We start from the raw sequence: 26202 nt of genomic DNA on the forward strand, positions 1-26202 counted from the left end.
AAAATTTCTCCGAAAAGGTTCTTGGTGTCAATATGTGGTGTTTGTTATGAAATAAAACCATCACGGGAATGGTAATGAAAACGTGGCGATCGAATATTCCCGCGCTGGTCGGAGCTATTGTTCTTGCTCTATTGTTTGAGGTTGTTTGTTGACTTGGTCTTTCTTTGTTTTACTTCATTTACAATCCCCATGTGGGCCAGTTGAAAATCGTGGTACAAACATGTCAAACATTTGCATTTCAGCACTGAAAAGTAGCACGGCATCACAAAATTCTGCGTTCTTAAAACTACACGACGATGACGAAATTTTCGGATTTAAACACGCTGCTTTTAGATTTTTAGTTAAGAGAATTGAACCCCTTTATAATAAGTGATTCCACGACATAGCAGCTTCCATTTCGCGGGAAAAGATTGCCTGTTGCATCATCGTCCAAAAACCGCTGACTACATCGTGAATTAATCGCTTTGCAAGTTGTGAGAGCATCGCTACTCGGTCCCAGACCTCGTTTCTTCTCCCCCCCCCCCCCCCTGCTAATTGCTCTCTTCTAAAGGTTCGATCTTGAATAAATTAGAATCGTGCAGCGATTTGATTAATTTTAACTCTCAGAAGCACATACTATTTTATTGCCCGTGGTTTAAAAATTAAGTTTCCTACGACAAAACTGAGTAAGAGATTACCTTACCATTGTACCAACCACTAGTTAAAAGAAAGAAAAAAAAACATTTTTTCTTAAATTGTGGCCTTTTCATCTGAAAATTACTATCGTGGGAGCCTGAGAGCATAAAGACACAAACTGCACCAGATGGCTAAGTGGTACCGTTGGCAAACAAACGCAAGGTACTTTGGTACAGTCAGGAACAACCTGCAGTTAGGACTAAGAAAACTCGAGAATACTTCAAGAGAAAGAAAAAAAAAAGATGTAAGTACCATTGCGGAAATTCAACTAAGAGCTTTTCGTCTTTGAAAAGTGTGATACAGATAATGGACAAGCAGATATTGTAACCTTCTAGATAGAAGAAAGAAAGGCGTTTAAACGCAAAGCAATAATTATTTTGCACTTCTAAAAATTTTAAATATATCCAAATAATGAGGCTTGGAAGTGTTTGTTCATTGAGAATTGGTCTCAAGACTTTGCTAGCATGATGTACAAAGCGAAAGGAAATTCAAAAAGGTACTACTAATACGCCACCTTAAGCTTAATCCTTAACATTGAGAACGGGTGGCTACAGTTTCAAAGTGAACAAATTGACATCCATCTGTTTTTCTATTTTTATTGTTATCACAGTAGAATCCCGATTTCTCGACCAATTTTTGTTTTCTTTGGATAGAATCCCGATTTCTCCAACCTCAATGCGAAACGGGAAATCGGAGGTAAACGAAAAATGGTTCAAAAAATCGGAGTTTCGAGAAGCCGAGGGTTCGAGTGTCCACTGTACTTTGTAATTTTCCCTTTGGATTTCTCGAACCATCGGTTTCTCGAAGCAATTTTCCTTTTCCCTGGAGGTTCGTGAAAACGGGTTATTACTGCTTTACTGTTACTATAACTTTTTTTTATTTTGAGTTGACTTATGCGATCTTTTGAGCTAACTTGAAATTAATTTTATGCATAGCGCGTCTGCATCAAAGTAAAGTTTGTGATTAGAGTCTGAAGAAATATGCTTCTTTAAAATCTATTAGTCTTTTTTTTCAGTGCTTCCTATGTGTTATTTTAATTCATGCATGTCGCCGATTAGCGAAAAAAAAAAAGAATGTTAAGCATAAAACACTATAACTTTCAGCCTCTATGTTAACAAAATTTGAAACACATGTTCCATTCTGGCAATGAAACACAACAAAAATAGATGAGTTTTCGCAACAAGACCCAGGCTTCTTATATGGCATGAACACTGACTCAAAACACTGATAAAGGAATATAGTATTGCAAAGGCAATACCAAAATAGGTTTCACTATTTTTATTATTTAATGAAGTGCTTCGCAGCAAAATCTAACTATTATGTTTCGACACGACTTAGAAATACGCTTTATAAAATAAAATAACTATATATGCAAACTTTAAAATAAAAATAGATTAAAAGAAGAGACGTTAATTGAGCTTTGTAAAATAAACTACTCGGTTGGAAAAACAAAGCCGCAATTCAGAACTTAACATGATGCCACCACTCGGAGGAGGTTCCAGTCTGAACTTGTGCTAGCTGTAACAGAGCGACTGTTTGAACCGGGCCACTGAGAAGAAAATTAACCAAATAAAACGTTAATTGAGAACAATGGATGGCAGCTTTTTTTCGTGAATGAAGCAATTACATTGAAGAATAAAATCAATAATTCTACAACGAAATCTTTTCCTCTCGGAACAAATTGTAATATTCTGATTGGCTGGTTTCTATCCTAAATTTAAGCGGCTTTCAACGATCAAAAGAGTTTTTAGGACAAATTGTTCGAGTAAAAGTAATAATTGTCATACTTTGCGGCATAGGATGCGTGGGATCTATAATTATGTATAAAGAGGCTTTTAATTGTTTTTACTTGGATACAAAACTACAAATATCAAATGACAAGTTACTTTGCAGACCAAGCACTTATTTACACCAGTTGCTGAAAAACGGTATATATATTTTGTTTTTTTATTCTAGCGTTGCTCATTTCTGGTTTAGGTTTATATTTAAAATTGTCGACATGAAATTTATTTCCATCCTGTTGTTGTTTATGTGGAATGCTGATGGCGCCCTCCCTCAAAAAGGTAAGCACATTTATTATTTACAGTAGAATGATTCATCCGATCTAAGATTTTTTCAACACTAAATTTTCGGTGGCCTCTGTCCACTTTCATCAGAGTATTGAAAATGAGTCCAATACTCTGATGAAGGTGGACAGAGGCCACCAAAAATTTAGTGTTAAAAAAATCTTAGATCGGATGAATCATTCTACTGAAATTAAGTCTACCGATCGCCACAGACAAAGTGTATTTATTATTTATTTTGTTTGGTTTTTTTTCTTAAAGTCACCTCGGCATACCTAATCTTTTGTTCTTTATTCTGAATCGATCTGCGTCGAAATTTCAGCGAAATTCAAGGCTGCGGATCAAAGCTGCGGATCAAAGCGATAACCTCAAAGAGAGTTACATCAATTCACCACACTCCCCCCCCCCCTCTTTCCCACCCCTTGCAAGCCCCTCTTCCTTGCTCGTCCAGGGGTTAATTTAAGTAACTCAAAATTGACTCCAAAAGTGGATAGACAAACAATGTCAAGTATTTCCAAAGCTAACAGGAAGTTATTTTTTTCAAAGTAACTTTCTGACAGGAGAGTGGGATTACATTAGTGGTTCACATTTAGATAGATATTCATTCCATATAAGATCCATGAAATATACCCTATTTTAACTTAATTAATGAAGTGAATAGAAACAAGCATTTATTATCTAAATGTTTACTCTAAGTGAGGATGGATAACGCTACAAAAACTATAATTAATGAATGAATGAAATGAATGAAGGATAACTTAGGTAATTTAAGTTTTTTCTTTAAAAACAGATCCACCCAAGGTTATGTTGCCAGCTTCGACTCTTCGAGTGCTGCCAGGGTACGAGCTGTCGTGTCCAAGTACTGGAACGCGTCCAATATACACAGCACTGATAAGCAACTCAAGAGTACTGGTAAATACGACAAAAACTGCAAAAATAGTGTTAAGAAAAGAAGGCAACTACACCTGTGTGGCCACCAGCAAGTACGGAAACGACGTTGGAGAGGTCGAGGTTATTTTTAGAGGTATGAAATCAATTTTTTAAGCTAATAGTTAATTGTTATTATTTATTATTATTATAATTATTGTTATTATTAATCTTATTAGAATTATTATTATTACTAGTAATACGTGACTCGCAGGGCCTCGCGAAGCTCTGGGTTGGGGAGACGGGGGGGGGGGGTGGTGGTGTTATAAATAAGGAGTGGATTATTTGAAGTTGAACATTGTACATATTCAATTTTCCACAGTAGGCAGGAAGATATATTTGTTAAAAATTAGTAACGGGCATGGCCGCGACACCCTCGTTCCCAGGGTCTACTCCGCTTTGAAGATGGCGGCTCTTTCAGGTTCGTAAAGAGGTATAAAGCGTTGGGAAGCGCAGGCTATTTTCAAAATCATCGACAAATTATTGGATAGTCGCAGTTTGGACATTTATTTGAGGGCATTAAAAAAAAAAGAAGAACGAACGGCAGGAGGATTCGAACCCTCCGCCCGCGCGCCCCTGATGGCGATGAAAGGTTTATAGCCTGAATAGGCGTTGAGGGAGTATTATGTGGAAATCAGTGTTATTTTAATCCGAAAAGAAAAACGATAAAAATGAAAGGTTCAGGATTCGAACCCACAAAAAAAATAAGGAAAAAAAAAAAAAAACCCTAGCCGGATTCGAACCCGCGCCCTCAGTCCCGAAGATCTGATTTCAAGTTCGACGCCTTACCATTAGGCCACCAGCGCGCGGCGGCCGTGTGACGTCATTTCCGCCAGACACCAAGCTCACAAATATATATGACCGTAAACTCCACACGAGATTTCATCCCGCCTGAGCCCTTTGAGGGACAAAATTATACACCCCGCTACGCTCGGCCTTCGGCCTCGCTTCGCGAGGAATTAAACTCACCTTAGTAATCAACGAAATATAAAGAACTATTTGGTGTTTTTGTCTGATTCCATTAAAAACACTTTAGTTGCAATAATCATATTTTGGATGCTAGATATTTGTTTGTTAATTTTTAGACTGCGAGAGCTGTTCCTATCTCACAGGGGGACCGTTCGGAGTCTACGTCCAATGCAATTATATTGCGTTCCCAGGAGATATAGTCAAATGCGTGCCGACGACAACCGGTAATTTGTAAGTATGTCTGGTGAAAAATACCTATGGTGATCCTCTAAGTTTTCGGAAGCTTATGCGTAATGTACCTAATATAATTTTAGTTGTTGTTAACAACAAGTATCTCTGGTAGTCACTAACCGTCACCACGGATTTCACTTCTAAGAGAAAGGAAAATCAGCATTTAACAAAATATCACTTCTTCAGTTTTAAAAGTCAATCATAATAAAGCTCTTCCGATCTGTAGATAAATACTGGTTTACGTAGAATATGTCAATAAACAATAACAATGCACGATTTGTGTTTTGCTGGCGTACAGGGGGGTGTTTTCAAGCAACTTGTCAAATATGAGTGCTGGAATGCTTTCTGGACTTTCAAATCTACGGATGCTGTAAGTTCGACTAGTTATATTTTAATTTTGTTATATCTAAATAGAACCTTTGGAACATACTTTTTTCTACAACAGTCTCAGCGTATTGTACCTGCATCATGCTGCAAAAAATAGCACAACTGGCCGACAAGTCCGAATTAATGAATGTACGAATGAATGAACTACAAAAAATGAATGAATGAATGAGTGAATGAATGGATGGATATATGGATGGATGGATGTATGGATGAATTAATGAATGAATGAATGAATAAATGAATGAAACAATGAGTAATCGAATAAGTAAGGTAAGACATAGGAGTTGTATCTGATTTTAAAACAGTGCTTACACGGTACTCTTTTTTCTTGCTTTCATATTTTTTTCAGAGAGATCAGATCAAACTCGATTAACTTTTTACCGGAGAAAATATTTGACAAGCTGAGTAAACTGACATATCTGTAAGTGAAAAGAAGAAATACGTACTTCAATTTTTGCGTGGGTTTATACCCATTGAAAAGACGTACTTTGTGATTATTTCATCTAAAGACGTCCTTCGTTATCAAGTGCTTGATCGCATTACAACCGGTCATGTTTTTTTTTGCAGAGATTTGTCCTCAAACGCTCTAACATATCTGCCAGACAAATTGTTTTACAATTTGGGAAATTTGGATTATCTGTGAGTTGGACTTCTCAAACATTGCACGTTCAGTTTGCTTTCAAACGCTACTAGCTTTACGCCCGACAAAATATTTAGCAATCTTAGAATATTGGCAGATCTCTAAGTGACACGAAGCATAACGCCCTTCTACTCAAAAAAGAGGTACAGTTTTTTCGTTTGTATCTATGACGTGCTTAGTTTGCATTTTTCTTGTTTCTTTTTGTAGGATTTTGTTTTCAAACTCTTTAACATTTCTGCCAGACAAATTGTTTAAATCTTTGAAATATTTACTGATTCTGTAAGTAAGACGTTATATAGGGTCTGGGCGATGTTAAGTTGGCATCCTTGATCATCATATACATTCCCCAAAATTGATGAGAGCAGATTTTTTTGCTTTAAATACAACGTTTTTCGTCGATATTTTTTTGCCCACCTTGTTGGCATATTACCTACATTAGCATCTTTTCAAATTAGGATTTTAGCTGATGCGACGCGAAAAATAATGGCTTTCTTGAAAAGCTGGTGTTCCGCCAGTTTTACTGTTTCGTTCCTCTAATTGCTTTAGGAACAAACTCAGAATACACTTAAAGGAACTGTAATTTAGGCCGAAATCAGTAACAGGAACAACGATGTCTGAATTCGGAACAAAGGGTTCCTTTTGTTATAAATGTGAACACAAAGTTCCTTTTTATTTCGAATAAAGGGAACTCTTTGTTCCGTTTTTATCTTTATAGGAACATATGGTCCTTTTTGAATGGTTCCGATTTTATCGAGTGTTCTCTTTTAAACAATTTGTTCCTAATAACGAGCGCATTACGTTCCGGAGTTCGATAATGAGGAACGACTGTTCCGCTTAAGCATTTTCTTATGAACGATTGGGAACGTGCTATTCCTAATCGTGGCATGTCGTTCCCAAATGTTTTAAATGGTTCCTTTCAAAAGCAAGTTTGTTCCTTAGAAATGTGTTCCTTTTCCAGTTGAATGGGAACAACAGTTCTTTTTCATATTGGAACTGATAAGTTCCACTTTAAGATAAAGAGGAACTAGCATTTCTTGTTTTACTTGGTTTACTAAATGGGAACGATGGTTCCTATTTTGGTTTGATCAACAGGAGCGCGAGTTTTGATTTCAGCTTGTCAATCTAACATGCCCGAGGGCAAGTTTAATATTAGCCTTGGCTTGCCTGTCTCATGTTTGATCACGTTAGGGCACGTTTGAACAAGGCGAGACTTGTCCTTTTGTTCCTTTGTTCGGTTTAATTGTGTAAAAAAAGCGGGCCATATATCAAGTGGATAACAAGTCAGCCATTTAGTATAAAAACAGTAGTCTCGCGAGAAACTTCACAATATCAGATCTCAAAAGATGAGCAAAAGAGGAGTAGAAATCGACTGGTCAAAATTACCAAACGCGTCGCCTAAACCCAAAAGACTTCACTTAGAAGAAGAAGACTCAGATGGCCTTTTTCACTGCCCAGTTCAAGGCTGCAAGCATGATGGATTTACCACACAACGCGGCTGTAGAAAACACACCAAGAACAAACACCGTTGGTACTTTTATTTCGACGAGAAGCCAAACATCCCTCAGAGTGAAGCATGTCAACAAAGCAACACACACGAGGCCATTGATGACAAGAATCCACATCAATTTAGAAAAGCTCTCTCTTTTGACATGTCAAGCAAAATCGCTCAAAATTTTTTGTCCTGGCTCACCGGCAGTGGTGGTGGGTGTAAAAGTGATCGGCAAGCACGCCAAATTGTCAGCAGGTGTTTAAAATTTCTTAAATTCTGTTGCGAAGAAGATGAGGATCTCACATTTGAAATTGTTGACTTTAGTCTATGTTCGCCTGATCTCCTTTTCAAATTTGTTGACATGATGCAAGATGAGTGGAAACTCGGACATGCAGGTCGCATAGGCTACTTGGACGCCATTGCAGAATTGGGGGATTTCAGAAAAGTTAATGGAGCTTCGGAATCGGTGTTAAGAGGGATATCTTGTACAGAACTGTACTTGAAAAAAGTGCGCAAAACCGTGTCCAAGATGATGCGATTACAATGGACTAGCGAACTGGATATCGACGCCTTAGAAGCAAAGGGACACTGGGCCACGCTCGAAGAGCTCTTAGAAGTCGTAGGGCGATACTTGCCGCGCTACGAAAGCGTTCTGAAGTCATGCAAGGATAATCCAGGTTCGATATCCCCATTTGAGTTATCTTTTGCTACCAAATTTCTTGCCGTATATTTGTTCATCAAGGTCAAAGGTTCACGTCCAATGACATATCAGTATTTGACTGTTGAGATGGTGAAAAAAGCTAAAACCAACGGCGGATTTATTGATCAGAAAATGTTCAAAACAGCGGGAAAGTATGGCTTTGATTCTCTTTACCTGACCGAGACTAGCATGCAAGTGTTAGATGGCTACATCAATCACATTCGCCCTCTGCTCAAGCCGAACTGTGATTATGTTTTAGTAACGAGAAATGGAGGACAACACAACAAGCTTGGAGAACTAATGAGTAAACTGGTCTTCGATGCAACAGGAAAGTACGTTCATCCGACTCGCTATCGACAAATTGTCGAGACGGCAAGTACTAGACATCTCAGCAGCAGTGCGCAGAGCACAATTTCCGAGGACCAAAAACACAGCTCAGTCGTGGCAAAGGTTCACTATCAAAAACAACGATCGCGCGAGGTCGCTAGCAAAGCGCACAAATGTTTGGAAAAACTACACGGCGACAAGGGAACAGAGCTAGAAATGGAAGTGCGCACGAGACTTTCAGACAAGTCAACTTCTTCGCAAGAGCAAAATGATGACAACAGCGATAGTTCACCAGCCGAAGAGGACGAAAAGGTCACTAAAACACTATATGCTAGACAGACAGAAATTGGCACTAGAAGAAGAAAAAATGTGATGTTCACTCCAGAGGAAGACAAATATCTAAAACTTGGACTTAAGCGACATGGCTTCGGTCAGTGGAAAGCGATTCTGAGGGACCCCGATTTTCATTTTCACGAGGGAAGAACAGCTAATTCTCTGCTGAGCCGGGCAGCCAGAAAATTTGGATCATATTCTAAAAGATGAGAGCACTATCCCAAGTTGGCAGTGATTGGTTATGGCCCTGCCAATCACAATCGGTTTTAAGTTCCAAAAGCATGCTTGCAAATGTTTCTTCGCTACAAATTCGGACGACACAGAACATTTTGCCTCTTTCTTTGCTGCGCCGAATGAGTAAGATGGACAGGATTACAGAAAAACATCCCGCGCTGTCTTTGGGCGATCTAAAATTTGCTGGGGAATTTTTGGAAGAAATGTGTGCCTGCGACTACCCGAAAGAAACGGCTTTGTTGGCGGAAAGTCTACTTTGGCGACACTTGAACAAAACTTCGAACAGAAAAAGGTCTACATTTAGAGAGCTGATCCTGGCCTGTCTTTTTATCGCCATAAAGCTGGAGGATCGCAATATTGCAAAAAATAGCCAATTTCTAGAAACGATCTCGTCGCCGGTACAACGATGGGACATTCTCCGAGAAGAACTTGGTGTGCTACAGTCAGTGAACTGGAGACCCTTGGAACATTGCCGCATGATCGCAAAAGATTCTCCTTAGAATTCGAATCAGCCCAATTTGTGATTACCAAGACTAATAAAGACGACACTTTAGATGATAACTTGACTTTAATCATTACTGCATACGTGTATAAATATACGTCGCCAAAACATGTAACGCTTGTCTGTCACAGATGAATCGACTTTATCGCGTAATACTTGTAACATTCTTTATTAAGCAATGTAATTTAATAACTAGTTTCCTTCGCTTGCATAAGCACTCAAACTAAGTAAGCACACTTCATGTTGCTATGATTACAAGATACTTAATTTACTTAGATCTTTAAGCCGATCTAAAACGATGTACACTCTTCAATCGCTAGAAACAAATGCTATGTTATGACACTCGAAACGAGACGTTTGCACAAAACGTACTAAGTAAACTTGGTCGAAAGACATGACCAATGCTATATAGACTGTTTTTACACTAAATGGCGTGCACGCACTCTCCTAACTTAGTGCAGTGCGGACTATATACGTTACATCTTATCAGTTTTATCAAGACTTAGTGTTCGGATAGCCAAATCGTCTGCTTGATCTATTTACTGCTGACTAGGCGTGTAGTAGTGTGTGATTCGCGCTCGTTTTGGCACCTCCTGGGGATCTTTCTTCTTCCTTGACCTCTTCTTCTGCGAGCAACTAATTTGGCTTGCTGATGCGCGAGGTCTGCTTAGTGAAGGCGTTGCCGTCGTAGGCGTGATGAACATGGCGTTTTCGTCTTCGGAATCGATCTCTTTGGGAAACGGCAATGGGCTCCATACGTTTTTTATGGTTGCCGCTTGGAGTGCCGAACACCATCCATGTTGTACGGCAGTGCGTTTTCGCTCTAACAGGACACACTTTCTCAAACCGGGAACTTCTTCTCTCAGGAAGCGAAGTTTCAAAGCTTCTTCTGCCACCGACATCACATAGGACAATGCTGCTTTGGTGTCCGGATCTACTGCCGCGTCCTCCTGCATCTGGAGCTCTTGTAGTTCTTTTTCTTTCGCCAGGACCCAGTCGTCTTGATAGTACTTCTGTGCCTTCTCTGCCAGCATCCTTTCTTCCTCTTCTTTCTTCTTCGAAAAGTACTCAGCCCTTGATCTTTCGATGTTCGGATGATAAGGGCCTTCCACAGAGTCCAGCAGATGGGCGTCCTCTTCGTGCATCATTCCCAACGAGATCCATTTAGCCTTCAGATCTTCCAACAGGCGCTCTCGTCCGTCTTCCAACTGTTTCTCCCATCCATCCTTCAGACGCTTCATGCCAGCACCAATAAACTCCAGCTGTCTTTGCTTTAAACTATGCCGCGGTTGTTGATCACGAAGTTTGGATACCTTCGTCATGTACTTCTCCCAACTACCCGTCTGGCTGGAATTGGAGCTTTGCCCATCTGCCTCGTCGTCCTCCTCCTCTTCTTCTTCTTCCTCGCTTTGTCCACACGTTCCTTGAACGGCTTCGTCTCCAGCGAGGTGGTCGCTTTCAGAGTCTTCAACCAGTGTCACGTTTCGGATTAATTCCTTCTCGTCTTCGTCGAGGAAATCATCCTCAGAAGCGGTTCCTGGGACAGGCGGGGGCAGTTCGTCATCCGGAGTCTTGGCAACGCTGCTCGCCCAAACTATACAATCCATCGCGTGGGACTTCAGAAATTCTTGAACCCCCGCCACCGGTGGCGTTTTCAAGGTCGTGAAGAAGAATTTGCGGAGACGAACATCCATTGCGTCATTGTGTTCTTCACCGAAATCCATGGCTCGCTGGCAGGTTATGAAGATCGGACACTTGATGTTCAACGGAGTGGACGAGCTATACTTTCGGTCGTGAGCGGTGAGCCCTCCCTGGGTGAGGACCTGAAAGCATCAAAATAGAATGTTCTCAAAAACACAGTAGGCACGGCAATAAAGTGCATATCCATGCAACAGTCGAGCGTTAAACATGAACTCGTTTTCAACATGGACTCGCTCTCAGCATACATGAAAACAACAACAAAAAATCAAAGACTCGCACGCACCTTCCAGTCGTCTGGATCTAGGAGCTTCGCGTATGCTTCGTCAAGAAAGATGACCTGGGTTGCTTTATCTATCATGCTCTTGTTAAACGTCTTCTGTTTTGTAACCATTGCAATGTATCTAAAAATAAACAATGTCTACACTAAATAAGGGTAAGAGCACTGCCGACTCGACAAATGGCGGATTAGATTAAAGCTGGATACGAATGTTTACTACAAGTATCCATGTAAGAAAACAGTGTAATGTAATGCAATGTAATCAGAGCCAGCTATAAAGGCCAAAGCAAATTAAACTTACCTTTGAGGGATAACGCGACTCATAGGGGTGAACAGGCTGGTCTTTCCACTGTTTGGTTCCCCTATCAAACACAACACTTTCTCCTTATGCTGTTTAATGCCACAGTTGAGAAGCCTGATGAAATATTCGCAAAAGTGCTCAATTTCTGTCTGGTTGAGGCTGTTCTCCAAGATCTCTTTGAAGTATCCTGGTTGTGGTATTTTCGTGTGTTCGTAGTCAATAAATGCCCTGGGAGATTCTCTTCCGATGTTTGTGTCTCCAATCGGATTTAAGACGAACTTTCGCTGACTAACTGAGAAGCACCACCCTTCTTTTACTTCAATTAAATCGTAGTTGATGTGTAGCTCTTTAGTAAACTCGCATTCTTTGTCGCCCAGAATTTCCACCAGCTTGTTCAGATGCTTTATGATGGTATCTTTAAACTCGTCGTTGCTGCCAAGCAGGGAGAGGAATTTCTTCACCGAACAGCAGTGTTGGTATGTGTACTTTGAACACGCCACCTTTTTGAACACTTCTCCTCCATGCAGTGCGTAACCCAGTTTCGCCATGGCTCGCTCAACATCATGCATCGCAATAACTATTGGAGATGCCAGGGCTTTGGTAACCTTGGAAACTTCTGTAGGCAAATTAGATGCTTCGATGCCATACACGTCGAACTCCAGGCCAGCACTGACAAGAGCCGGTATTAAACTGTCCCGTAGCTTTGTTACGAACAAACTAGAAACAGCTTGCATTCGGACGACACGTTCGCTTCCGTGCAGAGATGACATGGGCTCGTCCAGCAGTTGATCCTGTAATATTTCCATTCCATTAGAAAATGAAATGTCTACTTTGTTCTGTAGAAATTTGTTGTTGTGATCTTTCAAGGTGTTACATAACGGTGCGGCTGATTTTTCCTCGTTTCCTCTTTTACACTCCGGCAGAGCGTTGGCCGTAACTTCCATGCCCGTATGTAATAGTGCAGAATGCACTGGAACGGTTGAAACGCGCATGCCATTGGGCGACTGCACCGCAATCCAATAGTTTATGGCTGGCCAGTACGTTTTCTCTGATATTTCGTTCTCGCCATCCTCTTCGTCTTCGTTGTTTTCCTTTTTGCTCTTGTTTTTGCCTCTTCTCTCCAGGACGGCGACAGCCGAGAAAAAAAACGCCACTCCTTTCACATGCATTTTAATCGCCTCGTCGCACTCATCGCGCTTTTGGCAAATGTTTCTCCACAAGTCGTCAACGTTTGTGTGTTGCTCATTTGTGCCATACGAAACTTTAGCAGATAGCAACGAACAGGATCTTTGCACTGCAGGTAATACCTTGCTGACCAGGGCACTTCGGATTCTCTGAGGTTTACACAAGCAAGTTATAAAAAAAATTAATTACTGATATGATCTTAATCGATGCAATCACATTTTTAAAACAGAGCTGCGTGGTTCGTGAATCACAGAAGATGCTTTCCAGAACTAAACAGTTTAAACGTAAGAGTCTTTGTATGTTTTCATTCTAGGTTTGTCCGCTCTATGCTGCGAGGCTAAGTGTATCTTGTGTTTCACGAATTATTCCTCGTAAAGGAAATGAGAGCACCCTTTACAATTTCTTGCTTAAAAACCAAAAGAAAATTTAAAAAAAATCGATGCAATCACATCAGTTTTAAAACAAAGCTTCGTGGTTCGTGAATCACAGAAGATGCTTTCCAGAGCTAAACAGTTTAAACGTAAGAGTCTTTGCATGTTTTCATTCTAGGTTTGTCCGTTCTATGCTGCAAGGCTAAGTGTATCTTGTGTTTCACGAATTGTTCCTCGTAAAGGAAATGAGAGCAGCTTTTACAATTTCTTGCTTAAAAACTAAAAGAAATCGAGAGAAAAAAATGAAAACAACTTACCTTACTGTTTAGTTGCCGTGCGGGAGCTGTCGCCATGACTGTGGCTGTGTGAAGGTCTGAGAGCGTTGTTTTTCAGTCTACTTTTATAGTTACATGGTAGCTTGCTCATTTATATTCTGACAGAATCTTTTGTTTGCCATCTCGCGGAATATTAATTTCATCAGAACACTATTGTCATAAAAGGGAACGTTCGCGAGAATGCCGACTCGATGTGCAAAAAATTACGTAATTTCATTCCACTAGTACAAAAGAACGACCGTTTTAAAAGTCAAATGTTCAATCACGTTTCGGCAAACCAAGGCCCTCCTTTTGTTAGATAGCGCAATCAACAGTTGTCCATAACGAGTATTGTTTAAAGAAAGATTGTCACAGGAAGATGACTAAAATAAGTCCAAGCACTTTTTGTTTAGTTAGCGCAATCAACAGTTATCAATGCCGGGTATTGTTTAAAAGAATCATTTCCACATCAACATGATATAACGTAATTACATTCAAACGTATGCCTTCGGTGATATTTTTCTGGTTGATTAAAAACAACATTCTTTTTGGAGTGTTCATAAAAATGAACGCTTGCAAGAATGCCAGTTCGCTGTACAAATAACCACTATATCCATTACAGCTGTTGTACTCAGCAAATGTGTACTATTCATTTATGTTCTCTATAGTAAAGAAATCTGAAACAACACAAGGATGGCGAAGACAACGGAGACAGAGCTTACAGTTAACTGATGAAAACTGCATTAAGGAATATCAAATTTGACAGGACAGCATAACTGCAAGTGCTGTTTCCGTCTTATCCGTAACATCCGCTACACTTAAGAAGAAATGTCTTAACTCCGTATTAAAGAGATCTAAAACGGAACGGGGATGGCGGAGACAACGGGGACAGTACTTACAGTTCTCAAATTTGACAGGACTGCAGAACTGTAAGTGCTGTTCCCGTTATATCCGTAACAACCGCTGCACTTAGAAAGAAATGTCTTTACTCCGTATTAAAGAGATCTAAAAAGGAACGGAGATGGCGGAGACAACGGGGACAGTACTTACAGTCTTTACTCCGTATTAAAGAGATCTAAAAGGGAACGGAGATGGCGGAGACAACGGGGACAGTACTTACAGTTTTCTTTCTCTTTCTCTCTATCTCTCTCTCTCAACTCTCTCTCTCAATAAATAATTAATATATTAATATATTAATAATTAATATATTAATATATTAATAATTAATATATTAATATATTAATAATTAATATATTAATATATAAATATATTAATAATTAATATTAATATATTAATTATTAATATATTAATATATTAATATATTAATAATATATTGGAGAGAGAGAGAGAGTAGAGAGAGAGAGAGAAAGAGAAAGAAAACTGCAAGTACTGTCCCCGTTGTTTCCGCCATCTCCGTTCCCTTTTAGATCTCTTTAATACGGAGTTAAGACTGTAAGTACTGTCCCCGTTGTCTCCGCCATCCCCGTTCCTTTTTAGATCTCTTTAATACGGAGTAAAGACATTTCTTCCTAAGTGTAGCGGATGTTACGGATATAACGGGAACAGCACTTGCAGTTCTGCAGTCCTGTCAAATTTGAGAACTGTAAGTACTGTCCCCGTTGTCTCCGCCATCCCCGTTCCTTTTTAGATCTCTTCAATACGGAGTTAAGACATTTCTTTCTAAGTGTAGCGGATGTTACGGATAAAACGGGGACAACACTTAAAGTTCTGCAGTCCTGTCAAATTTGATATTCTTTAATTAAGTTCTTATTTACCGTAAGTTCTGCAAACGGGGTTATCTTCGCCATCCCCGTTGTGTTTCAAATTTCTTTGCCACATTTCTTTTTCATTTAGCGGATATCACGGAAATGACGGGACCAACAGTTATAGATTATCGTATGGAATGGCTGTTCGGATATATTCTGAGATTTGCTTCTCTTGTAACCGTATTTCTTTAACAAGAACAAGCGGACCTATCGATACATGTTCCTATTTAAAAGGAACGCAATTTAGACCTCGGTGCAATATCCAATATTATCGCGCTGAGACAACAAGAAAACGTTATTTCTAGGATTGCACCACCTTGAAATTGTAAAAAATTATCGGTCAGGCGAAATTAATGTGGAAGTTCAAATGTTTTTAACGTTTTAAAGAAAGGAACTAGAAATTTGGGAAACGATCATCATCGTCATCGTCATCGTCATCGTCATTGTCATTGTCATCGTCATCGTCATCGTCATCGTCACCGTCATCATCATCATCATCATCATCATCATCATCATTTTCATCGCGCTATCATTATAATCATAACAAGTCCCTTTTGGAAAGGTTATCCTACTTAGGTATAAATAATAATCAAAATAACGTATTTTCTCGATAAAAGGCCGGGTACCTAATAAACGCCGGTTCTCCAAGGTGGAGTTAAAATAGCCCCTCAGGTATCTGAGGTATAATAAGCTGTAGCTATATTAGCAAGATATATGTCAAAAATAATGAATAAAAATGGTTGCTTAATGAAAACCAGACTCGAATAAACTGCGGAGGAGGAGTCTAATACCGTAATAACACAAATATATAAATATATTGATATATACCAGAAAAAGGAAAAAACTTAAACAAAAACCCATGACCCATGTACATCACCGCCATTACACCTGCACACTTTTAAGCTGATCACACAACAACTTACACGATGGCTGTTAATTCTGGCATTGTAGATGCGATTGTAAGCTTTTACCGCTTATTTCGGATACAACATTCTAATGACATAGAAGCTGTGATCATGGTAATGACGTCAGTACGGTAGAGGCTCCCACATTTCACCATTGTCATTTCCTTGGCTTCAAGGATTTGACGAGAAAATACGGCCTCGTAGATTTCCACATCAGGTTTTATCGGATGACACCGTAGCCCGCCGAAATACGTCTGTTTTCGACTGCCGGAATACGTCTGCGTTCGCAAGCTAGTGGCACCGATCGACGCCGGTTGGGAGTATTGTTAAATTCGCTTTGAAGACAGACGACTAGTCGAAGGTAGAGCTGAACAATGAATGCATAATGTGGCAAATAAATCTACATTGAAAACAAGCAGAACTTATGAGACAAGTTAACTAATGATAGTACTCATCCCCTTCACGAACTGCTTTTACCCCAGAGATCAAGGAGCCTTAGTAAAAGGGGACATCCTTACATTCTGCTACGTGTCAGAAATAAGCGGCATAAACGCTGTTTTGTGAACAGATGCATTTTCAATTTTATCTAATTGTCTTTCATATGCTTTAATAGTTTGTAATTAGTTTTTATAGCAGTTAGTTACATGACACTGTAAGTCCAGACGTATGTTTCTGGCCACGTTTTCTTTGCGTTTTAAATGAATTGCTTTTAACATTATAACATTATTATTTTTCTTTTAACAGAGATTTGAGGAAAAACGCAATTGAATTTTTGCCCGAGAAAATATTTGTCAAGCTGAGAAACTTAGAAAAACTGTAAGTGAAAGGGAAAAATACAGTACTGGAATTTTAGCATGGGTCTATACTTTAAAAGAAGTGCTATTAAGCTATTACACAACGTCTTTTCTGATTTTGGTGCTTAATAATTTTAAACGATTAACTTTTGGGCGTACAAGGGATTGTGTAATAGCCTCATCGCGGTTTTTTTTTTGAAAAGGGGATTCACTTTACAAAAAAGTTTTGATTTGTCAACTATGTGTCCACAATTTTTGACCTCGCCATGGCAATGTCATAATAACAAGCGGATTTTATCAAAAGTCGTCATTTGACAGAATGTAAATGTGACATATGCAGCTAGCCGATATATATTTTTAAATTTTAAATTTTTAATTCTTAACTGCAATTTTTATCTTTCACCTACTTTTATTATAAGATTTTATTTTCTATTGTCATTTATTTATTTATTCATTTATTTATTTATTTATCTATGTAGTACGGTTCTTTTTCTTCTTCTTAGAATTTAAGTGTAAATATTTTAACTTTAAATAGCTTAGATATATAATAATGTAAATAGTGTCCACAATTAGTTTTTTTAAGCTAAATACCTCAGACACCTTAATAAAGTATTTCATATTTCATTCATTCCAGATTTTAGAATAAAACTGTACAACTTGTTTACTTCAACATTCGATAAGATTTCTGTATTTTTTATGAAGTTCCGTGCGAAGAAATTTACTAGCCGTTCAACCGTTCCATGCAAAGAGAACTTTTAGCCGCTCGAGCAGCAAAAGCTATCCGTTTAAAGCTTCGTCAGCCCTTGAAGCGGCTCAAGCTACACGCTACACATACCAGAAAGTTGACAGACGTATGATAGCTAAAAACTGCACCTTAGTAAATTGTTGTTTACAAACACCTCGTTTTAAACATACACGGTTTTTTTTTCTGCCCTTGAAATTTTTCGCTTTTATAACATTCGATCATCAATAACAATTTTATCTAAGACTAAAAACTAAGTCCAATTCAACGATTACGAGAAATGTTTCGACGGCTCGAGCGCATGAGATCTAAGATAATATTACCTCGTGTTATGAAACACTGCGACCGCTGCGACACGCCCTCAGAAAAAAGCGAACAGCTTTGCTTTTCAGTTTTCAACCCCCATCTCCATCGACCCGAAGATGAAGATACAGTTAAGCACTTGCGCTACGCCGTCAAGAGAAGCAGGCGAGCAACAGATTGTGTGGAGGGAACGGGAGCGCCCGAGCAACATTAAAATATGATACCTGTAAGCCGAGGGGGTTGCAGATCCCACCAGGTCATATAGATTATATAAATTGTCAGTAGAAGACGAAATAAGACAGCGGAAAAGATGTGCGTGAGGAGAAAGGCGAGAAGAAAGCGGGGTTAGTGACGCGAGAAGAGGGGGGAGCGAGCGGAGGGTTGCGGGGGGACTTATGGAAGAGCACAAAGAGCGGGCAAAAGAAACACCTGCCTCGACAGCGGAGAACAGTATGTTACTACAATAAGAAAAGAAAAAGAAAAAGAAAGGGTGACAATAAAAGGAAAACTAAGTGATATGAGGGAGGAGGCCCCAAAACCTCGCGTCAGTTTATTCGTTAAAAAATAAAAATTAAAAAAATAGATGCACATAAGTATTACTTCAAATTGTATCCGAAGTAGAGACAAAATTCACTCATAGAACTAAGGAAAAATTTTTGTCCGCGAGGGAGGATAGTAAAGGATTTTGTGTAGAGAATCTATTTAATTTTTTACGCGTATTTGTTCAAGGTTACTTGGAATGGTAAAAGGAATATGTCTTTCCAGTTTAATTGAAAAGACTCGGTATTAAAAAGATCTTCGTATTTCTTTATGGCAGTGGGCGCTGTACAATTTTAGAGATCAGGCTGCTATACAAAGATTTTGATTGCAATTTTTCTACTTCGTTTTCTTCGTTGTTAATTTTGATATGAAAAGTGGAGAGATTTAGTGGATGTGTGTGAAAAGGTATAAGACCTCTGTTTGCGTATAAAGTATTTCGCCAATGTAATGGAAGAGCCTTGTATATACTGAACAGTAAGAAAGTGTCTATGGGTGAAAGAGCCGATCGCAAAGGTTCTTTTTTAAACACAAGCTCCCCCGCACAGTCGTAGAGCTCGCCAACTTTATATAAACCATGTTCACGTATTTTGGCGCTGAAGACAGATTTACCTTCAATACAGATGTGCTTGTTGTTCCATATTACTTCATTAGAAATTTCTTCCAGTGTAGAGGGATCTGTTTTATTCATAGAGGACCATAGGATTAGACATTCCTTATAGAAGATCGGAGTAACTACCGATAGCCTTTCAAAGTCAAAATTGCAATGAAATAGGAATTTGCCTCCCACCCTTTTAAGATACGTATCTAAAAAAAATTTCCAGCCTGCGGTGTACGGATCTAAATATCTTTTTATACATATTATTCTCTGTGCAGAGATCATTGACCCGATATCAGGCATGTTTAGACCTCCTTTCTCAACTGGATTAATAAGCGCCGTTCGTTTTATTTTATCTTTACCTTTCCATACGAACATGTAGATGAGCGAATTTAGTTTTTTAATAAAATCTTTTTTTACAAGAAACCAAAGCTGCGCGGTATAGGATTTTTGGAATAACGAACGATTTGATTACTTGTATTCTGCCGATAATTGTGAGGCCTCTCCAACTCCAACCTTGCAGAAATTCTTTGACACTTTTTTCAATTGACTCGAAGTTTCTTTTATCAAACAATAGGTGGTCGTTAGTAAAACAGACACCGAGAATCTTAACAACGTCTTTAATCTCTTCCACACCGAAATCCTGGGGGTGTAGAACCATATTACCTAGTGGAAGGATTTCAGTTTTTTCGTGGTTCATTTTTAAACCAGCGTATCTGCCGAAAAGCTTGACAGTGTTCATGAGAACAAAGAAAGAGGCTCTGTCACGAACAAACGATGTCATATCGTCCGCAAAAATTGTTAGTTTTAATTCGTTTCCATCGACGGATATACCCTTTATCTGTTTATTATTGCGGATGTTGACTGCCAAGGTCTCAAGAGCGATAATAAAAAGAAATGGGGAAAGTGGGTCTCCCTGGCGAACACCCTGCTTGAGTTGAAAGGAGGAAGTGACAAAACCGTTATTGATTACACAACTCGATGTGTTATTATAAAATGTTTTTATCCAGGCAATAAAAGATTTTCCGAAGCCAAAGGTTTCTAAAGATTTTAAAAGAAAGTCCCAATTAAGCGAATCAAAAGCTTTTTCAAAGTCTATAGCAGTCAGAATACCTCTGTAGCTTTTTAGTTTTGTGAAATCAATAACATCATTGATAGTACGGACTGCATCGAAAATAGTCCGACCCTTGACGAATGCGTTTTGATCATAGTGAATAATGTGGGGGAGGACTTTCTCCAGTCTTTTAGAGATCGCCTTTGAGCCGATCTTGACGTCGACGTTCACTAAGGAGATTGGCCTCCAGTTCTTAATCAGCCTCCTATCTCGGTTTTTCTTCTCAATAAGAGTGATTACAGCTTCTTTCTGAGTTGTAGAGAGTTCACCATGACGGTAGGAAAAGTTTAGGGAATCCACCAAGTTCCGCCCGATTTCAGGCCAAAACACTTTGTAAAATTCCACAGACAAACTATCGTTTCCTGGCGTTTTGTTGTTTTTAAAAGAAGAGAGAACATTAAAACACTCGGCATACGTTAGTTCGCCCTCGCACGTGTCGCGCATTTCCGGTGATAATTTGGGTATGTACGCAGAGTTTAGGAAAGGGCATGTCGACAGGTCGACAGTATCGTCAGCTTTTTCAGCATATAGGTCAGAATAGAAAGAAAAAATTTCGTCCGCAATTGTGTTGGGGTCTGTGGTCTCTTTTCCATTTTTCCGTAACAGCTTTCTTACAGAGCTCTTTTTCTTTTTATTGTTTTCTAGGTTCAAGAAATACTTTGTATTCCTTTCACCTTTCTCGTACCATGTGGCACGTGAACGAATAATTGAGCCTGTTATGATGTAATTGTATTCGTTTTCGTATTCCAATTTTACCCTTTCTAAATTCTCAATATTTTCTCTTGTTGGAGACGCAGCTACTGACTTTGAAATGATTTCGCAGCGTGCGAAAGTTTATCAATGACGGCGTTCTTTTACTAAATTTTGTGACGCGCGTAGAAGCATAAAAACGAAAAACTAAGAGAAAAAAATCTGCGATATTCGATACAGTTTAAGTTTAATTCAAAGTTTTGATTCAGAATGCAGAGTAGAAGAACAATTCGATTTTATGTAATCAGTGTTATTGTATTACGACTGTTTTGCGATAATATTATTCGGAGCCGTTCGAAAGAGGAGTTTTGCTATTTTGTTATGAATGAAGCTGTTTAAACTTTTTTCATCCGCGCGGCCGTTCGACATCATCTGTGTGAAGAAAATTTACATCCGTGTAGCCGTTCGACTTCGTCCGTGTGAAGAAAATTTACATCCGTGTAGCCATTTAACTTCATCCGTGTAACAAAAATTTACATCCGTGTAGCCGTTTGACTTCATCCGTGCGAAAAAAAAAAATTACATCCGTGTAGCCGTTTAACTTCACCCGTGTAACAAAAATTTACATCCGTTTAGCCGTTTGACTTCATCCGTGCGAAAAAAAATTACATCCGTGTAGCCGTTCAACTTCATCCGTGTAACAAAAATTTACATCCGTGTAGCCGTTCTCGATGTCCGTGTAGAACGGCTCATCGAGCCGTTTCTCATCCGTTCGCTTGCCGTGCGTTTCGCCGAACACACGGATTCCGTAAGGAACGTTTTCGCGTGAGAGGTCACATATTATTAAATCTTGTAGAAGATGCTAAGGGCTTTCCATTCAGCGCAAAAATAAAATAGTGCGCGCTCATAGAGAAAAATTCAGTTGTGATAGGTAGTTTCGCGTACTTGATAGTTCACAAAATGTGTAAATGACACTTATCACATACTGTAGGTGCATAATTTATCTATCCAGTGCTATTAAATTACAAGCAGCTGATAACCTTTACCGTGCCAGCCGCATTGGAAGTATTTTAACTATCCAATCTCGTTATCATAAAAAGAGGCACTATGCTCCACTATCATGTTATGTGTTTTGCAGATATTTGGCTTCAAACGCGTTAACAACACTGCCAGGCAAAGTATTTCACAAATTGAACAATTTGCTGAATCTGTAAGTATCACTTATCACACTTATACGCTATGAAAACTATGTGAACCTTATTTGAGTTTGTAGCCGTTTTAACGATGTGTTTCTACAGATTTTTGTCGTCAAGTAATATATCATTTCTACCCGACAGAAGGTTTTCAAAAGTGAAAAAATTGGAAGTAACTTGAAATAATTAAGTCTAAATCAGACTACACAGAAAAAAAAAAAAATAACGGGCATAAAGTCATTGTAGTCGTTAGAATAAAGTGGACCTATACATCATACACCGATGTATTTTAAACGCTTTTCAGTTACTTAAATTTCCCTCATTACATTATCTATTTACACAGAGATTTGTCCTCGAATTCTATCACACTTTTACCTGAACGAGTGCTTGCCAATCAGAAAAACCTTAAAACTTTGTAAGTTCAAAGAAGCCACAGATAACATTATTTTCATAAAAAGAAAGTGAAATAATCTATCCAAAAAGTTAATTAAGTTTTCTCGGTCTATTTTTTATTTTTTTTTAATTGGTCGGCATTTTCTTTTTCTTTTAACCTTTAAATACTAAAGAGAGGTATTCGTAAATTGACTGTAAGTTAATATTTTTAACGGAAAATGCAAACGGATAGTCAGTGTCATCATTAGTCATTTAGTAAGGAATAGCCCGAAGAATAGAAAGTGTAAGATGTAAACGGCGAGAAAAAAAGAGAGGACGACTGAGGTACAGGAAGTGCACCCTACATCACGCCGCAGCAACCTCCCCATTTTCCCCATCCCGTTTTCTTTTCGCATCGTTCCCTACTAACTGAACACGCGGATCAGGCTAAATGTCAATAAACGAAGAAGTCAAGAATGAATATAAAGCAAATATATTTTCACAGGAGAAAAATCATTTTGATTTTCAATGCCAGTACATATCGAAAGACATTGTCTTTGTCAGTCCTGCTTTTCTCGCTTATTCAGACGTCTTTAGCTGATCGTAGATCCTCCATCAGGATCCGGTACTTCTTTTTTGTTCCTCTGCTCCTTGTAAAAGAGACGAAACAAAAATTGTTAGAAAAACGCGGTTGAAAATAATAATAAAAAAACAACAAAAAACAAAACAACCAGCTGAAAGAAAATCGCTTAGCAATTGTACAAGCATGCCCTAGGAAACAAAGTCTTAAATGAAAAGCAAAGTACTAGCTCGACCCAAGGACCTCTAGTTTTAAATTGCAGCACGCTAAATCACTCGGATACCTAAGAAGTCACTAGTGACTTCCGATAAATGCAAGCACTAATTTGATATTTTCATCTACAGTGATCTTTCTCATAACAAAATGGAATACTTGCCAAATGGCTTATTCTGTTGTTTGACAGAGCTCAAACATTTGTAAGTAACTGACCCTTTATAATAACATTAGCCTGTTATTAAAGGATAACATAACTAAATAAAATATTATATACTTCTGAGTGTTACCATGGAATATCCCGCAAGTAACTTGTATTTTCGCACGTGCCTTAAGGCTCATTTTTTAGATGAACTATCGCTTCCCTGGAGGAGAATTTTAAGCTAAGCGGCACTTAAGCTTGCTGCACTCATTTTCCATATGATGTCACGCCTAGGTATATGGGCTGATAACGGAGATTCAGTAAATATTTAGAGAGCTAGAAATTCGATTTCAGAGTTGGAGAATTTAACGATTTATAGTATACAAATGTGTTGCTTAACCGTTTTATCAAGCCACAGAAAATACGCTAACTTATTGTCCACAGCAAAAAAAAAATAAAAAATAAAAAAAAATCGCGGTGCATAATGAATACAAAACGCCTTTTCTGTTATGCGTTGAATCCGTCAACTTCGACAGAAAACACCCTTCTTGGACTGCAGAATTCTGAAAACCAAGCCTGAATACTTGCTCAATAAGATGTAACTATATTCGACTGCGTTAAAAAATATTATGTGCAAAAAAAATCCTCATTTTTAAAAGAATGCTGTCTTTTGTTTTCACCGCTAGGTACCTTCAAAATAACAATATAACCATAATATCAAAAGAGATTTTTGCAAATGCCACCAACATTCAATTTCTGTGCGTATGACTGGATTATATGTACTTTGCTTTGTTGAGAACACTATTTTGTATAAATGCAAGTAGTTTAGGTAGAAGTATATTTTTCTAGTATGTACCCCACAAGTGAATAGCGATTTTTCGCGCGTGCTGATTGGTTAACTCGGAGGTGATTTGCAAAGTACTATTAACCTCCGAGCAGCTAAAGAGAAACAAACTGCCTTCGCGCGTCGCTTTGTTGATCGAAAGTGATGTTTTGGTCCAGTAGCTATTCAACTTGTGTGGTATATATTAAAACAATTATTCACCTCCACTTCGGTTAATAATTGTTAAATATTTAATTAAAATAAGTAAATAATAAGTAAACACATAATCTGCCACTTCTAGAGTGGGGCTTATATCAGTTAAGGTAAATGTGATAAAGAATTAAAAAAAATATATTTAAAATGGTATTTTGACACTGTACAAGTATATTTTAATTTACTGTAAAGTAGAAAAGTGTCCCAATTGGCTGCCATGAGTTTAATACCTAAAAAGGCTGTTAAATAAAGTTATTCATTTGTTCAATAACTTCTAGATTTCTGAGTGGCAACAAATTAGAGAATATTCCACAACGAGCTTTCTTCAATCTTGTTCCTCGCTCCATTGCTACCGACTCAGCAGTGTTGGAACATGTGTTGTGAGTATTGATCTAATGAGCACACTGTTGAGCGAAACATCATATCCATTATGACTTTTCTTTTCTAACATTCCATCGAATGGAATAACTGTTGCAATTGACATTATTATATAGCATGGTTTCTTACTGTCGTTAATCTTAATATCATTACTTTATACTCTTATGGTTATAGAATGTTTTCGGATAATCCTATCAAGACAATTGAGCCAGAGGCTTTCATGATTTTTACCTTTCACCTTGGAATTCATATGTAAGCGGCACAATCTTATGGAACAGCCTTTAAAAATGCTGATTTAAGGCACGTCCTTCGTTAGAAGCAGCTTTAGAATTTTAGTATTTATGTTAAAAGGGATTGTATGTGGTATTTTAAAGCTGGTGTTTTAACCACGTTAAAATAAAGATTACCTACCTACCTACCTACCCACCTTTTATTTTGACCATTATAATAAACGAAAAAAGTACTGACTTAATTCTGACTGGCAAAAGGGGGACCTGGAGGCATAGCCCCGGATAATATGAAACTTTAAATATTGTCGACAAACAAACATATCTAGGCATAGAAATGACATCTTCTGGTCGTTACACCTATGCAAGAGAAATAATTAGCAAAAAGGCTACCAAAGTTATTTCCATCATTAAACGATTTCTATCCAACATTGATTCATCAACAATTGTGATACGAAATAAACTTTTTGATGCTTTAGTTAAACCCATACTTTTGTATGGTTGTGAAATATGGGGACCCGAACTTTTATCATACAAAACACATTTCGATAAAAGTACAATTGAACAAGTTCACATCCGGTTTTGCAAACAAGCATTAAATGTACCATGGTATGCAGAAAACGTAGCATGTAGAGCAGAACTAGGTCGATACCCTTTAGCAATAGACATTAAAGCATCTATCTTATGCTATTTTCAAAGATTAGAACATAAGATAACCAATCCCATATTAAATCATGCATTTCTTTACGCCAAAAAACATACTAAATCTGTTAGTTTATTAAATGATGATGAAGCATTAGGAATTCTCTCCGATAATGACACATCAGCCCCACAACTTTCAACGAATTCTTGCTCTAAAATTAAACATAGATTAAGAAAAAATTATTTCCAAAATTGGTCAAAGGTCCGAAATTGCGCGTCAGTTAGCTCTAGAGAAAAATTCACTCACAAAGAAGTTAAAAAAGATTACCAATTAGAAGAGTATC

The 26202-nt window shown here is 38.3% G+C and overlaps 2 protein-coding genes across 2 annotated transcripts; both read left to right on the forward strand.

The window, feature by feature from the left end:
- Window positions 1-2658: 2658 nt before the first annotated feature.
- LOC144642799 (uncharacterized) lies at window positions 2659-25505 on the forward strand. Its single transcript, XM_078501881.1, has 14 exons — window positions 2659-2738; window positions 3529-3762; window positions 4751-4865; window positions 5164-5235; window positions 5602-5673; window positions 5820-5891; window positions 6100-6171; window positions 17042-17113; window positions 22214-22285; window positions 22612-22683; window positions 23565-23636; window positions 24262-24333; window positions 24890-24991; window positions 25164-25505. The coding sequence occupies exons 1-14, from the start codon at window positions 2675-2677 to the stop codon at window positions 25243-25245; spliced, it is 1245 nt and encodes a 414-aa protein (XP_078358007.1). The 5' UTR covers window positions 2659-2674; the 3' UTR covers window positions 25246-25505.
- LOC144641747 (uncharacterized) lies at window positions 7236-9418 on the forward strand. The gene is made up of 2 exons (XM_078500775.1): window positions 7236-7776; window positions 7891-9418. The coding sequence occupies exons 1-2, from the start codon at window positions 7236-7238 to the stop codon at window positions 8949-8951; spliced, it is 1602 nt and encodes a 533-aa protein (XP_078356901.1). The 3' UTR covers window positions 8952-9418.
- Window positions 25506-26202: the final 697 nt, after the last annotated feature.

This window comes from Oculina patagonica, chromosome 2 (assembly GCF_052425735.1).
Source record: "Oculina patagonica isolate OP01 chromosome 2, crgOcupat, whole genome shotgun sequence".
Lineage (NCBI taxonomy): Eukaryota > Metazoa > Cnidaria > Anthozoa > Scleractinia > Oculinidae > Oculina > Oculina patagonica.